This window comes from Limanda limanda, chromosome 19 (genome assembly GCF_963576545.1).
Source record: "Limanda limanda chromosome 19, fLimLim1.1, whole genome shotgun sequence".
Classification (NCBI taxonomy): Eukaryota; Metazoa; Chordata; class Actinopteri; order Pleuronectiformes; family Pleuronectidae; genus Limanda; species Limanda limanda.
In genome coordinates, this window is record NC_083654.1 from 9,422,867 (window position 1) to 9,440,104 (window position 17,238).

General features: G+C 44.4%; 1 protein-coding gene across 1 annotated transcript; it reads left to right on the top strand.

The window, feature by feature from the left end:
* Positions 1–487: 487 nt before the first annotated feature.
* On the top strand, positions 488–14,553 carry jazf1a (JAZF zinc finger 1a). Its single transcript, XM_061092739.1, has 5 exons — positions 488–642; positions 8,319–8,391; positions 10,427–10,623; positions 11,970–12,139; positions 13,989–14,553. The coding sequence occupies exons 1-5, from the start codon at positions 528–530 to the stop codon at positions 14,163–14,165; spliced, it is 732 nt and encodes a 243-aa protein (XP_060948722.1). The 5' UTR covers positions 488–527; the 3' UTR covers positions 14,166–14,553.
* Positions 14,554–17,238: the final 2,685 nt, after the last annotated feature.

The following is a 17,238-nucleotide window of genomic DNA, read 5'->3' on the forward strand; positions in this document are numbered from 1 at the left end:
TAATATTGTGCCAACATTTTACACGATTATTTAGTTGTTATTTCTTGTAACGCGGAATGATGCTTTCTACCTGACGACATATGCACATCCTATATTGAATAAAGCTATCTATAATAGAATTCCCTATAATAGAATTAATATAAAATAATAAGATCTATCTATATATGTATTTTTTAATTATTATATACAGGTAGATAGGTATTTTCCTATTCCTAGTATAGTATAATGATTTCTATAATAATGTTATTATATATATATATATGCACCCAACAGGTAGGCAGGTCATGACGTAGGCACCCACCAGCCAGCCCTCCTCCTCCTTCCCCCACCCCCACACCCACCGTCCCGCCTCCTCCCAGCTGCGCTGGCCGCTGTCCCGTCTGCCTCCCCCCGGTGTCTGCCCCGCTGCTCCGCTACTCCGCTCCTCTCCCGCCCCGGACCCGACGCCTCCTCGCTCGCGTCCCCCCCGGCTCCCCGGACCCTCTTCTCCCCCTCCGCCCGGTGCATGCACCAGCGCAGCCGCGACCATGACGGGCATCGCCGCCGCTTCTTTCTTCTCCAACTCCTGCAGGTTCGGGGGCTGCGGGCTCCAGTTCGAGTCTCTGGCCGAGCTCATCGTCCACATCGAGGATAATCACATCGGTGAGTCGGGCCGGAGGGAGGAGGAGGAGGGGTGGGGGGGAGCTAGGCTGCTAGCTGCCGTTAGCCGGAGCTAGCTAGCTTCACGCAGATAGGCTCCGGACGCCGCATTCCGCTATTCCTGCTGCCCGCTGCGCGTCGAGTCTCGCCGGCGCTGGAGCTCCCCAGAGCCGGCGAGACCACAACAAAACACCCGCTTCTCCGTGAAAGACGTGTCCCGCACATGTCTGTTCCACCGGGACCGTGGGGTTACCTCTCCTGCAGCGGTAGCCCCCGGTGCGAGGGCCGCGGAGGTCTCCTAGGTGTCACTAGCATCCCGGCCGGGCAGCGGCTGGTCAGCTAGCCGCTGCGGGAGAAGGTGTTCACCTCCGCGGGCCCGATGCAGCTGCTGCCCCGCCGAGGGTCGCCTGCTCCCCGGGCTCGTTGCTCGTGTCCCCTCGGGGGTCTCAGCTCGTCAGCACATCACACCGCTGCAGTGAGTCGGTGTCAGTCCATTACCATTGAACCAGGCTGTGACAGACATGCAGGGGTTTAAATCAGATTCCACTCCACAAGCCTCTGTTTATTAGATTTCCCATTTAGATTCAGACTGTAAAACCCCTGTGATCACTGTCACCTGGCAACCATCCCAGTCAGCTTCACCATCACCCAACACAAGATACTGGGTGAACACCACAGTTGGGACTGGTATACAATTAATTTGCATGTTATTTAATCTGCGGCAGAGAAAAGGAAATCCTTGCATTTCCTTTATTTTGATGTGATATGACGGCTTTACTTTATCAGTCAAGTCACAAATGGTGTGGCACTCCAGGAAAAAAAGGAAACAACTAAAGTATTAATGACAATGTTATAAGCTGCTGATGATTCTCAGTATATAACATATTAGTAATAGCATGTATGATTCAAGTAGTTGGCATTGATTTAATGAGGGAGTGCTGCTTTCGCTTTTATGTTGACATGCTAGTGGAAATTAAATGTATCTCGTCAATAACCTGCAATGGGATGCTTGTTGATATTTCAACTATACATCTGAAGCATAAATCAAAACTCTCTCCTCTGCAGAAATAATACACTCATGTAGATACATTTCAAATCCACTATAGAGCGGTTATTAATTACACAAAAAAAAAAAAAAACTGTGACAAAGTTGTTGTGGGCTAATCGTTATTTGCGCCGTGCATCCATCCTTCAGGAGGCAATGGGGTGAGGAGGTGAGGGGCGGGGTTTTAGAATGGATGCTTCATTGAGCCATTGAGCCTGTCTCCATGGCAACTGGCAGCCTCTGAACGGGTTGGGGGCAGTAATACTGGCTGAGTTATTGCACACCTGCTGTCTCGCTAACAAAGAGCACCCCCCCCCCCCCCCCATGCAGCCAGCTGTGATGAGGACACCCGGTGACATGGTATCACTAGCGTGTGGGACAGGGGCTGATGTTTGAAGGGGGGGAAAGTGGAGCAGGGTGGTGGAGGAGGGGTTGTTGTTTTTTTTTATCCTACCAAATGCTCCAAGGATCTTCCAAATTTACCAATGAGGGATAAAATGATATCGCCCATTAGATTCCCCCCCCCCCCTTCTATCTCACTCACACCTGTGGCTGTGGGCCTCACTGATTCCTACAACGCCTCAGGTAAACTCCTTTGAAAGGTTTTTCTAAAAATCACAAAGCCAAAAAAACACGCAGCCGCTGAGAGATGCCCCATCTGCCTCCTAGCTTGACCTCTGACCCCGGCAGTCAGCTGAGCAGAATGGGAGTTTACCAGTCAGGGCGCTTGAATTAATGAGTGCGCCGTCTGCTCGCTTCATCCCCGCGGCCGGTCATCAGCGGCGTCCGGAACCGTCGGATCGATACCGCTTGCAGATCAGTGACAACGGGGATGAGTGTGACAGACGGAGGGGATTGAGGTGAGAGTGTGGGAGATAGAGTAGGCGCATGGGGGGGGTTAATGTCATTTAGCATGGACTCTCCCTTGGTTTTGAAGCGGTGCAATGGTGTGTGATCAATAATCAGTCAAAGATAAGCTAATTCGATCCCCTTAACCCCTTCGCCTGAGACCTGGGATAAGCTGTTTGAGGATTTGGAGATAACAGGCCAGCTTTGATTTGTGGTTGGTCCCGCAGTGTGCAGACAGGTTATGAGAAAAGATGGCGCTAACCATAAATCAGATAACCTGGAGGTGATAACGGGCTTGTGAGAGCAGACATAAATAGTGGCAGAAGGGGAGTCAGTGGTTTTTCAGGTCAGGGTGCAGATGGATTTCGGTCGATTCAGTAGACAACGCTGCCCTCTGGTGGTGAGGCGTCTCCTGTGTTGCATAGCCTCAAAAAGCCTCAATGATCTCACTTGGTAACTCCTTTGGACCGCCGCCTCCTCTGACATGATATCTGGCAGCCAGCAGGCCAGATGATCCTGTCGTGATCCCTTCCGTGAGCAAACTGGCGTGATGTGCCGGTCGGCGTGGCTGACCTCATCGCAGAAGAAAGTGCCGCGGCTCTCCAATGAGACACCCGCACTGTTTAGATCACAGCTGAAAGCCAGAGGAAATGGGTCAGGTGAGCCGTGTTTAGTGTGGTGGGGCTGGTGGTGTTGCAGGCTTTGTGTGGGGCACTCTAGCTCAGGTCTAAGGAATGCAATGATGTCAGCAGGCCAGTGTGCCTGCGTGCACGCCAGCGGTGTGTTGTGTTCTCACCTGCACAGGCACATACCTGCCCCTTACATCAACAAAGAAGTGCAGGGAGGGAGGGAGGCAGAGAGGGAGGAAGATGGAGATTAAAAGTGGGGTAGAGATTACAAAATGGAGATTAAGAATAGGAAAATATGAGGTAGAGTAAACAGGGAAACCCCAAACACCTCAGCTTTGTTTGGAAACTTTATTTGAATTCAGACTCGATTTTGCAGCTTGAATCAACGGGTGAGCTGTGATTTAGAGCCAGAGTTGTGTTGTAATAATGTGTAATGATGCCGGTGCTGCTGAAACGTGTCGACAAAGAATCTCCAGTCATTTCCCGAAGACGTTACAATCGTTCTGCCCTCAGGACATGTTTGTCTCGAGTCCTGATTCTGCTGTGGCTGAAAGAAAAGGCAGATGTTAACACACTATGGTGTAGTTGTTGTTACCTGTCAGGCAGTGATTTACAGAAACCTGTGTCCTGCTGATATTCATCGTACATATAAGAGATATATTGTTATAAGTAACAGATCATTGCTTTGATCATAAAATTTGACCATTTTTCATTTAGGTCTTATAATGTTTGTTGCAATTCTTTTCTTGATAAATAGTTGATTTGTTTGGTCTGTAAAATGTCATGTTCATAGTCTAAAAAAACTCACAAATCTATTAATCATAATTATTAAAACGTTTACCTTCCAGCCCCAGATGCCAGCTTGTTCCTCTTCCTACTTTCCGAGGTGCGACAGGGTTGTGTGTGTTTGTGCATGTTTGGGAGTGTGTTTACCATACTTCCTAAATGACCTGTAAGGGTGTAGCGCAGCAATTAGTGGATTGGCATCCCAAGCTGGAAACTGCAGGCCCTCTCTTTTCACGCAACACATACAGACACACACTTTAGTCTGCTTTAGGCACACAGATCACCTTTTGGAATCCGCAGGGACCGAGCGCCCAACCGAGCCCTAGGAAGTGTAATTAGAGAGAAGTTAGTCTTTTCCCCCACCCATGTCCCCCCTGCTCCCTCTCCTTCTCCTCCTCCTCTCCTCTCCCTCCATCCGGTTTCCTGCTGCTCTTGAAACATGGTAAAATGCACTCTGTGGCTTAATTAGCGGCCTGCTGAACAAGCCATGCATTCTTGGCCTGGTTTCAACACACACACACACACACACACACACACACACACACACACACACACACACACACACACACACACACACACACACACACACACACACACACATACACACACACACACACACACACACACACACACACACACACACTCACACGGGCACGCAAGGGCACGCACGTTCACATGCATATGGACACAATGCAAACACAGGGGGCAGCAGTGCGCTGCTGGCAGAGATGGATGTCTGTGTTGAAATGGTGGAGTGGCTGTTGATTGGGTGCTGCTTTTAATGACAGGAATGCTAATTAGGGAGATATTTATGGCACCGTGACACTCTGCAATGTCTCAGACATGCAGCACACATGTACTGAAACATGTACACGCACAGACAACACACACACACACACACACAGATGGAAAACAGAGTAGGCTGCTGGCACAGTAGAGTTTAATTCTTAAACTTTGGGTAGTCTCTCTCTCTCTCTCTCTCTCTCTCTCTGTGTGTGTGTGTTTGTGTGTGTGTGTGTGTGTGTGTGTGCGTGTGTGTGTGTGTGGGTGGGTGTGTGTGCGTGTGTGTGTGTTTTGTGTATCTCTCGTAGGTTAATGTTGGGGACAGATTTCAGACAAAAAATTAAGCTAATTGTGGACGTCTTGTGCTACCCTGTCCCTGATTGAGTAAAGCCGATTTTTGGGTGAGGGGTTAAAGTTAGGGTAGGCAAGCTGTGGATATTGTCAGGGTTAGAGTAAGTCTCTGTGTGGATTTGTTGTTTCCCTTCCTGCTCCGGCGAGAGGATCAGCAGTGTGTCGGCTTCCTGTCCTGCTCGGTGAGTGGAAGTCATAAAACCAGTGAAGCTTTACTGCAACTTGCTCTGTGCACCTGGCTTACTCCATCACCCTTTCTCCCTGTTTCCTCTCCACGCACGCACGCACGCACACGCACACAGACAAGTACACACAGACACACACACACACACAGTTGCGTCTCTCAGACTTCAGACAACATTACGTTGACTTGGATTTTTGAGACAAACTTTAACCATAACTACTGCTTTCCTAATCCTCGTCCCAGAGGTGTAGAACCTTGCTCTTATCAAGGACCATTGCATTTTTGATCAAGGCCCATTATATGAGCCGTACTATATTATTGAATATATTGCACAAGTCTCTAATGTAATGACTGAAACTGAATCTCTTTGTTGAGTTGTCTGATGTCAGATGGTAGTGATGAAGATGATGATTATGATACTCACAGCAGGTTTTCCATGTTTGAGTCGGTCAGTCTCTAGCAGAACTGATTCTTTGAAAGAGTTCTCCCAAAACATAGAAGAAAACATAGGTACTTTTCTCCTCAGCGTTGGGAGTATCCGCAGCTTGTAGTACATATGGTTTCATAGAGCTCAATCACAGGGGGATTATTGTAGCTTTCAGCTTTTCATTTGTTAGCAGCTAACAGATTTTGTTTCGTAGGAAGTTAGGCACATCAGCTGGTTTTTACATATATTTTCAGTACCATTTGTTTCCCTTCATGTCCCGGAATCTCTCCAAATGGCTGAAGAACATAGTTGGCCATTGTTTTGGCAGAGTAGGAAATGTAGTGTTACTCAATGTCCAGTCACGCTTACAAAGATGGCAATGACATCACAGCAAGGTGGGTTTTTCTCTGTATGGGAGGTCTGTGTGCGCTTGCATGTTCTCCCCGTGTAGGTTATTCCAGGTGCTCCACCTTCTTCCCACTTCTTCCCTCTAGTCCCACTTCGACACTTACACAATAAGCTGTATAGATAATGGATGGGCCTACTCAAATTCAAGCAGTGACTTGGCCCTTAAATGTAAAATCCATTATTTTACTTCAAATTGAATGAAGCTCAGAGCCTGAAAAACACCACGTGTCTAAATACATCTGGCCTCGGTTACAGTGTTCGTCATTGTACTTCTCAATGTATGCTACCATATTGTTGCATTGATGAACCATCAAATTAGTTCATTTATCAAGACTTTTGATAAATCGATTACATTTTTATAGTCATATTTCAATGTATATGACAACCGGTCAGTGGTTTCAGCTTCTCAAATGTGATTGTGCTTTTCTTAGGTTATGTGATGTTATGTTGAAAAGTTTCGGAATATCATTTTGATGACATCATGACTCTATGGAGTTTTAATCTGCATTTTTTTACTCTTTTCAGACACTTTATAGTTGCTGCAATTTATCTTTTACTTGAGGTCATTAGTTTACCACTACAAAAGGCAAACAAGCAATGAATGCCTCTACATTTATGGGTAATTTCTTGGATTGATTAATCAATCACTTTATCAGTCCAAAACTATATATTACATTTACTATCGAGACATCTAAAGCCACTCATTTTAGAAGGTGGAACTAAGAAACATTTGGTACTTTTGCTTGAAAAATGACAATTGTTTTATTGACTTAAAGATGAAGTGACTCTTTCTTTCTTTATTTTCTGTAAATATCCAGATTAATAACTTCACATTATATTTAAAAAAGTGATGATTCATGTTTATTAATTTGAATTTTTAGAACTTGTTCTAGCACTGCTGCAAAAAGGTTCCAACTCAGTGGTTTCCTTCTGGACACTGTTGCATGACTCAGCTTTGTCAATGCTGTAGGTCTAAGTGTGTGTGTCTGTGTGTGTGTTTGTGTGTGTGTGTGCGTGTGTGGGTGCTCTGGTCTCTTCATCTGAGCAGCAGGTAGGATTATTAAGACTCAGCTATAAAAGGCTGTCAAAGACCACCTCTGTGGACCACCTCAGTTGTGTGTTAGTGAGAGTTTGTGCGTCAGCCTATGTTTGTGTCCATTGGTGCCTGGTATCCCCGCTCTTTATTTCCCCCTTTCCTCCTTTCATGATATGTTTGTGTACTACCGTATAAGACACTGGTCTGTACTCCAGTAGCAGCAGCAGCAGCAGCAGTGGTACTAGTGGTAGTAGTTTGCATTTTTGCCTGGGGTTGTTTTTGTGTTTGCTGGTCTCCTTGGTGTTCCTCTGCACAGTGGGAAGTCTGCATTCTTTTTTAATTATGAGGTGTGAAAGCCTGAAAACCAAAGGGCTGAGAAGGCCAACATGCGAGCGCACACACACACACCAGGGATCGGTTGGAAGGAGTGCGTTCATTTTTGAACATATGATCCAGCTCTTGGATCCGAGTCGTGATACATCTGCTAGCCATTACATATGCTCCTACAGTTATGCTTACATGCACATAAACCTACTAGTTGTCTTTAAGTTTGGCTCTGTGTGAGCGTTCCCCCGTTGAACACTTGGTGGCACTGGTGCTTCACAGTTGAAACAGCGGCAGAATGTTCTCATGCTCACTTGCTCCTGTTCTCCAGGGATGTGGGAGGTGGGGTTTTAAATTTAAACACTGTTTCCCTGAGGCACTGGAAGTTACCCACTGTAGTGTTACTGACTTAAGCAAGTCAACTGGAAAAAGTGTGTGTGTATGTGTCCGTTTGAGTAATACACTGTGTACATTCATCAGAGCTTCCAAGTCGCTCCTTCACTCCCTGACAAATTTCCTCTTTGCCACATTCAGACTCCGGCAATGATTAAGCGGCCTTGGGTCACTTAGGGAAAGGCATTGGTACTAAATTAGATCGGGTTTGACGCTGGCGTAATAATGCGCCGCTTATGAAAGTGTTCGAAATGTATCTGCAGGCTGACATATATTACTGACTGACACAGAGAATGCTGTGTGAGAAACCTCCAGTAATCTATCAGCCAGTCTGGCAGGAAGAATGGATGTATGACTCAGCTACATACTGAGAATATTCACACGACATTTTCCCTCCACAGAGAGCCAATGGTTAATCTGAATTTCTCTCTCTCTCTCTCTCTCCCTCTCTCTCTCTCTCTCAGACACAGATCCGCGGGTTCTGGAGAAGCAGGAGCAACAGCAGCCCACTTATCTGGCCCTAAGCTACATAAACAGGTACACACACATTCACACAGCCTTTAACCGAAGGTGTCAAGTCTACAGAGGGCAGCATTGCTCCACAAGTTGAGACTCTGTTGATGTTTGCGGGAGAGCATGTTCATGTGGCTTGTGGTGGAGCAGCTCTGCAGACCGATGTCTTCCCATAGACACGGCGGTGACTCATCCGCAGACCAGCACAGAAAAGACAAAAAACCACACACAACACAATCAACTCCTGACTCACCACGCTGCACACAGCCAGGCCAAAGGCAGCATGTTCGGGATTACAACATGTATGCGTGCGTGTGTTTTTTGTGTGGCGAACCGATGTGTCACGTCCCACTTAATGTCCCCGTAAATCACTCCAATATGAAGCGCCGAGAAAGATAACGGTAGACAATCGGAGACAGAAAAAGAGAGTGAGGTTTGTTTTTCTGTGGTAATTGTTCCAAGTGGCAAGGTTGTAAATGTCATCTATTTATTGTACAACGTTGTGATGACTGTGTACTTAAAGGGGCAGTTCGTTCAGCAGCTCGGTTTTGTCTTGTTGAAGCTGAGACTTACCTCTGCAGAACAGACATAATTAGATGATATTAAACCTGAAAGGCTCCTCTTAAAGCAATAGATAACACTGCAGGAAGTTCAAAAGTAGGATCAAAGAGTGGTACAGAAAATATGGCTTTATTAAGCTATGATTTTAATAAATCACTACTGACTTGAGCTCTGAAAGAAGTAAGAAGAGGCAGAAAAAAAGGGTTTTAAACATCCCTTGATTTATTCGTAAAACAAACCCGAAAAACAAGGGATTGGACTCGGCACAGTTCAAAGACTCGACTTCTTGCCTCACTTCTCTCACAACATACCTGCCATAGTTGTGCATGCATACTTCTCCTGTCAATGATGGATTATGAACAACATCAGAGGTGCAGATAAAGTTCTAATCTGGCTTCACTGCGGACTTGTTTACAACCTGTCATGTCATCTCACCACTCTCTTATCTCCACTGAGTTTGTTGTAGTGCTCTCTGCGTGTGTTCCAAGCACTTAACAATTACTTTGAGTGCGGTGTTATCATAACCGATAGAGAGGACGGCTAAAACCACAAACACAAGACCCAAGTTTTAATAAACCAGAATTATCCTGTGGGTCGTAAATGACAATAAAAGGAAAGATTGACGGATCAAATGTGTTTGTTTTAATGATGTTTGGCAAGTCAGTGTGTTGGAAAGGTGTGGTGATTTGTTCCTCCAGCATTGCCTCCATCTATTAGGTGTACTTATAATTTGAAATCAACACGATAATAATAATGATAATATGACAGGCAGGGACTTGGCTGGTAATTTGGCCTGGCCTGCAGCGAGCATTGAGGAATTAATATTTCGATTAAAAATCTGTAAGTAAATTTAAACAGAGTTGTTGTTGGTAAAAGGTACAACAAAATGATAAGAAAAAAAAATCTTCTAAATTTCACTATGAGCTGTAGAATAATAACTATAATAATAATAATTATATGTTAACTATATTAATTATTTTTTAATCATTGATTGTTTTCAATTTGGGATGTGGGGATATACAGTGCTTATTGTTAAGATGTTACGTTTTTATTTTATTCTCTCTTTTGGAAAGAAATATCAACTGTCAGGGATCATATTCTATACAAATATTAAAAGTATTAAATATAATTTTAAAAAAGAGGATAATCCTCCGTTAATCCCACTATGAGAAAATTTGCCTAAAAAAAATATACAGATGGTAACAGTAATAATAAGTAAATATACAATGTAAATGCAAAGAAATATAATAAATACAGGAACCCTGGTAAACAGATTGCAAAAGAATTGCACATATATGAAATTGTACATATAAAGAATGATTACTGCACATTTTCATTAGTTTAAAACCTGACTATGATTTATTAGACGGGCAGGAAGGAACAAACCATGTTTTAAAAACTCCATAATATTAATGTCACTATTGTGTGTCTTGTCAGTTGTGTTGTAACAGGGACATATTACATCTTTTTACTAATTACACCATTTCCGCACTGTCAGGTTCATGACGGATGCGGCACGCCGGGAGCAGGAGACCATGAAAAAGAAGGCCACGCCCAAACTGTCCCTGTCCATCACGGGCGGAGTGTCCAGGAACAGCACGGCCACGCCCCCTCGCCACACAAGCGGTAACCTGACGCCGCCCGTCACGCCCCCTATCACCCCGTCTTCCTCCTTCCGCAGCAGCACACCTACAGGTACGTCCGGTGTACGCGTTGACATGTGTGCTCGAGAGGAAGAAAGATGGATTGCTTTAAAGTGTGGAGTGAATGGAGGTGTTGAGACGAATGCAAATTAACCCCAACGGCACTAACAGAAGCAAAAAAACAAAAAGAAAAGCTCAGAGTTATGGTCGTGGCATCGGGAGCATTTCATCAAATCCTGACAGTGCAGATGCGCAAAGGAAGGTTTTTGTAACCGAAATGGAATGAAGCTCATTTCACCTGGTCGCTGGGCAGGAAAATTAAAGACATAAATCCAGCATGTCTGCCCAGAGAGCTTACTCACCTCAAAAATATAACCTGTAAATACAAACCCAGAAATCATTTCCTTTTAACCATGAAAAGCTGCTTTGTAATTGGTTGGAAATGTTACATGTTCGTATTTCCTCCGATTTTTTTTACTCCACTTTCCAAAACGGAAGAGACTAAAATCAAAGTATCTGTTGCCTGCTGCATGTACGTGTGTGTTGTTTGTGTGTCAGGTTTGGTGGCTCCTGCAGTGAGCAGACCAGTCAACACTCTGCTAATTACATAGCAGCTGTCATGCTGTGTGTTCGCATGGGGCCGTGTGTTGCACAGCCCAGAAGCAGATGTCCAATTCCAGCACAAATGGTTCCAAACGTAGTGTTAGGTCTGGGCTCATGCTCCAGCGTGGCTCTGCACACACACACACACACACACACACACACACACACACACACACACACACACACACACACACACACACACACACACACTCACACACACACACACCCTTTCAACATGTGCCAGGGTGCCATCCATTTCCTCATGCTGAGGTGCAGCATTTCCTGTGAGACGGTGGGGGGTCAGCGGGCCTTTATGTTTCTGTGTGTTGCCTGAACATTTCAGTGATGTGTCGTGTGTACGCTGGTGTGTGTTTTTGTGTGTGTGTGTGTGTGTGTGTGTGTGTGTGTGTGTGTGTGTGTGTGCAATGTGCATGGAAAATGTTCTGCACTTAGCAAAGCACTTTTTCCAGGCAGAGCGATGGGGATCACTCCCACTTAATGATCTCTTTCTCAGTGCCAATCCCTGTGTTTTTGACTCACACACAGAAGCACACACACACACATGTGCAATCCACTGCTGTTTCGTCCGGACAGCGCCCGCAGTGACATGTGGGTCGCTGAAGCAGCAACTCAAGGGAAGAATACGCTAAAAACTCTTTCATGAAAAGTCACATATAATTTCTGTTTGGTAAATTCCCAGGGCATGATGTCCTTTAGGGTAAAAAACCCCCGTCCATATTTCATCTGCAATGACTAGATCTTTTTTTGTTGCGCTTGTCTCCATTGTGCCTGCAGGCAGTGAGTATGATGAGGAGGAGGTAGACTACGAGGAGTCGGACAGCGATGAGTCGTGGACCACAGAAAGCGCCATCAGCTCCGAGTCCATCCTCAGCTCCATGTGCATGAACGGGGGAGAGGAGAAGCCGTTTGCCTGCCCCGTCCCCGGCTGTAAGAAGAGATACAAGGTACGGCCACACCAGAGGATAAGAGAAGTCAGTCAGTCGCGGCCGAGCAGCCGTACGACACACTGGCGCCTTTGTCTGGGGATCACATGTCTGGACATAATGTTTGAAAAAGGACATTATAAATCCAGAATGTCGCGATTGGAAGCTGTGATAAATATAATAAATAGCTCATGGTATTTGCTTTGGTTGAATGTGATTACAGCCGGTTACAATAAACCCCTTTCAGTTTGTCTGCTCCTTAGCTAATGGACAGTGTGGGAACACAAGTCTTTAACACGCTTTTTTTAAGACCAAACAGTGACGGGTTCACATATGTTCTTTAATCCCAACAGAGTGTCTAAACAAACCATAAATTTGGCAGGCGTAAATGTAGCATCAGTTGTGTGTTTAAAACTAAGTGGTGGTAGTATGGATGCAGCATTAGAGTTTAAATACAAGCTATGGGAAGCTGTACATAGGCACTTATTACCAATACCAGCCTCATGGTGGCGCCAGTGATACGATATCACAATAATCATTAAACTACATTGACCGGGAATGACACACAAGTTCATTTTTTTATAGCAGCTCTTTGAAAATCTTTCAGTTTCCTAAATACGGAAATCATATATAAATAATAATAATAATAATAATAATAATAAAAATTTTAGGGCTGCAAAGCAGCACTGGGTGGGCCCGAGCACATCCATTTTGAAGCGTTGCATGCTTTTTGTCTGAAAAAACAAAAATAACCAGTTCTGAGAGAGAGAGAGACGTAACCTTTGCAAGACATAAAGTTTCCTTTGATCTAGGAAGACTGAAATCAAAGGATTCATGGTCCATGTATGTCCGCGTTACAGAACATCGTGTTTTAATGGCGTGTAATCAAACTTTGACACCACGCCACGGTCACACCGTGTGATTAAAAAAAAATCTGTCAGTCAGTTTTTATCTCCATCTTGTTGTGATGACACTCATCTCAATTTGAAGTTGATCCGATGAAAACCCTGGTACAAGTGTATCAAAGAAAAAATGTGGAATATGGCCAAAATGGCCACTAAATGCAAAATAGCAGGCTTCCTGTTGTGTTTTTCCAATTGCACCAAGAGACTTTTTTGTTTGTCTGGTCATGATACACCTGTATATCGATTTTTGTGAAGATAGGTCAATGGGAACACCTTCTGGGGGTCTCGGGGGGTCTCGGGGGGCACCGTTGAGCCATTTTGCGACGCCCATTGAAAATTCCTTCAGAATATGTAAATTTTCACCACTTTCTAACTTTCTGCAAATTTTGGTAAGAAGTTGAGCATGTTAAAGCCCTCAAAAAGCCATTTCATTTGCCTGAATAATAATAATAATAATAATAATAATAATAATAATAATAATAATAATAATCCTTACAATTTCAATAGGGTCTCACCAGACACCTTTGATGTCTGTGCTCGGGCCCTAAAAATAGTATAGTTTAACAGTGATTTGAATGGCACTGTATAAAGCAAGGAGATAAAACAATGTCAATTATTATGAGTTTGATTTTCATCAATACAAATTTAACAAACGTCCATTACATATAAATTTACATGGAACATTTTGTTTTGCCTTTTATAAAGTGTTTTTCATTCTCTACTCACGAAGAATTGTTAAAACCCCAACCTTTAAATTTAAAAAGAAATAATAATCAGCCATTTATGGAAATAATTATAATATTTGTAACTTGTTATACGTTTTTTCGCAAAATATTGACCAGTCCTAGTTATAAAACTATAAACAGGCTGCATCATGGTTGTGTAATGCAGGGGTCTGCTATGCAACATCAATAAATGCTTTTTGTAACGGGTTCTCCTCTTCTCTCCCCCCCCCATGCGTTCAGAATGTGAATGGTATCAAGTACCACGCCAAGAACGGCCATCGCACGCAGATCCGCGTGAGGAAACCCTTCAAGTGTCGCTGCGGTAAGAGCTACAAGACGTCGCAGGGCCTGAGACACCACACCATTAACTTCCACCCGCCCGTCTCCACCGAGATCCTGCGCAAGATTCAGGGCTAGAGCCGCTCGCTCAACTGCCCCAAACAAAGCCCTGTTCTCCCCTGACTCTCCTCACCCCCACCCTCCTACTCCCCATCCCACACACTAAAGGATCAAGTGCATGCTTTAAGTTGTTCTTCAATTCTTTTTTTTTTTTTTTTTTTAAACTTAATGTTTCTGTTACATTATTTTTTACTATCCATGGTATATCACTTGTATTTTTGAAAAACAAAAAATGTATCTTTGTAGTATTTTTATCGTTGTACATTTGCACATTCGTATATGCTATCACGTTATTTTTGTTTCTATCGTTTGACTCTCATTAAGGTGCTAACTGTAAAAAACAACAGAAAGAAAAAGACAAAAAACAAATGAAAGAAGTAGGGGAGTAAAAAGGAGTCGCGAAACAGGTGCAACCAGGCCCCCCCCCCCCCCCCCCCCCCCACCCTTTGTTTTCCCGCGAGTTCCGGCGTGCGTGGGAGGAAGTTGATATTGGCGCCGATCTCAGCTCAGGAGTCGGAACACTCCCTGCCTGTGAGAATCTGTTGAGCTGCGGTTTGCGCTCTCACTTGAACTTCACGGGGGGGGGGGTTTCAAGTACCAGAGTGCAGTTATACTTAAAATAGATATATTGATATATAAACAATAGCCAGATATGTACATAAAATATATAAAAGGTATTCATGAGCATATACATAAATAGTTACACTTTATTTTCAAGCTTTATTTTATATATTTCTGTCTGTTTTAGATAGTGTTTTGTTTCTATGTAACCGTTCCTTTCATTCCTTACTTGCTGACTTGTTTTGTCACATCGGAGGAAAAGGCCGTACAGCCGGCCGATTCGTCGAGTTCTACGAGCGTATATACCTAAGCCTTTCAGCGTGATGCACTCTGAATGCGATATTTTACTGTTGATCAGGAAGAGAACGTATTCGAACCAGGGCCAGGGGCCGAAGATTCCACACCTTTAAACATTTCACCTCCCCACCAGAAAGCCATCCGTGTGCATTTCATATCTCCAGTGTTTGCCTCACTCAGAGTGCCAGAGCCGAGAAAGCAGGTTCAGCATCATACTGTATGTATTCCTCTTGCCAAGATCTTTTGTCATTGTTTTCAATTTTTTCCACGATCGTTGCCAAGAGCTCTCCACTGCCAAACAGTGACCATACCATGTGCCTGAAGAGGGGTGGGAGGGGAAGGGGTAGGGGGCAGGAAGGTTCTTAAAGTTTGAACCAGGAGGTCGATGGGTTCTCTTGTTCCGTCGCGCCTCCATGCAGATGATGGGATGTACATCGACGGAATGTCTTCACGAAACCTTGTGTGAGAGAGCACCAGGGTGGATTTGTATCTAATGCCACCTACAACCTGTCATTTGCATTTGTGTGTGTGTGTGTGTGTGTGTGTTGTACACAATGGCATTCCAGTTCATTGTACGTGTGCTATGAGTTTGCGTGTTTTCAGAAGTCATCAGCCTATTGAGTGTTACTGTAATCAGTGTGTTTCAGTGCCAGGCGGCTGGGTTGGACTCCTGTGGAGCAGGATGGTTGTGTGTCTGGCCGCCTGTGTGCTGTTGCCTCATGTCGTGTTGTCGCCCTGACGGGGATTTCATCATTCATTGCCTCTAGAAAAACAAGAGCGGTGCGGTGCCAAGACACATTCATCTATGACATCATTTCCCTCATCATGCACAAGGTTTTTTCTCTTCATTCGATGGAGGTAAAGTGACCTCTGCCACGCACACATCCTCCCGTCCTCCAAGCTGCTGTTGCCGTGGAAACCACGGGGTTAGCATGGCAAAGGGACCATTTTTTTTTTTTTACACAAGGCAGATATCAGAAAATGACGATTAAAAAAAAACTTTGTCCCATCAATGATCTGTTACATATTAACCATCATGTACCTGGGCTGACAGGGATTTTAAAGTGTCGCAATTCCTACCAAACAAGCACAAGCGTTGCCTGAAAGACATGCACGTCTATTCTGCAGCACCAGTAAGCGGACCAAGATCTTTAAAATCCTCAGTGTCAGTTTCAAAGTGCATCTCTGGACACGCTACCCTCAAAGTAACCCTGAGATAATGGTTTGCGTGCGATAGAGATGCTTCATTCCTGCCTGTCAGCATCAGGGGGGGGGGGCATCTATGGCAAAGATGGACAGCGACTTGTAAAAAAAACAAAAAAAAAAAAACATTCCGTCTTCATGGACACCGCCGTCACCATGGCAACAGTTTGATCTTCAAATGCAGTATTACACATGTGGGAAAGGAGGAGCGGAGGCTGTGTGCAGGAGGAGGGGATGAGGGAGGGATTTCAATATACTGTGTTAAGTGAATGTATTGTAATGTGTGTCTGTTGTCAAGTGCTTTTAAATTATATTTTCGTATGTAACGTGGAGACCGATGTTTCCTTTTTGTACGGGGGGGGACGACAGGTCGTGACATGAGTGACTTGTAAATGATGTCAAAGTGTCTTTCTATATAAAAGAGAAGCTGCTTAAATGTAAAACAGAAAATGAATGAAAACAAAACAAAAAAACCAGCAAAATAAAGTGAAAATCTCTGTCGAGCTCCTTCTTCATTTTTCAGCCCGAGTGACGCACACGTTGGTGAAATGCATTTAAACAAGCTTACTTTATTCATAAAGATCTTTGCAGTTCACACTTACAACCATCGTCCAGACACTCTCACGTGAATTGGCTGCGTCAGACACATGACACACACACACACACACGTTTGCCTTGTGATTACTGGGCATGTGCAATTTTTAAAGCCTGATTAAAACACAGTTGGAATGACGGAAAAATAGACAAGCGGCGACATTCACTCATGGAGCAGCGCACAAAGAAATGACGTTTCACAGTTTGAACTTCAAAACGTGGAAGTACTGAACAATAAAAGTTGATCTCAGCTCTCTATTTCCCTCCAACATGGTACAGTATCCCTCGGCCCGACCAAAGACCAGAAAGTGCAATCACCGGGAAGTAAAACCTCATTGGCCCGCCATTCTTTCAACACTAAAACATGAGGGGAGGTTTACAGTGGGGGGGGGGGGGAGGCAGGGTCACGACAGTAATTCACAAGTCGCTCCACAAC

Coding starts and splice junctions, on each gene's coding strand:
- jazf1a (XM_061092739.1), top strand. CDS start 528: ATGACGGGCATCGCCGCCGCTTCTTTCTTCTCCAACTCCTGCAGGTTC. Junction 643..8,318: donor CATCGAGGATAATCACATCG/GTGAGTCGGGCC, acceptor TCTCTCTCTCAG/ACACAGATCCGCGGGTTCTG. Junction 10,624..11,969: donor CCGCAGCAGCACACCTACAG/GTACGTCCGGTG, acceptor TTGTGCCTGCAG/GCAGTGAGTATGATGAGGAG.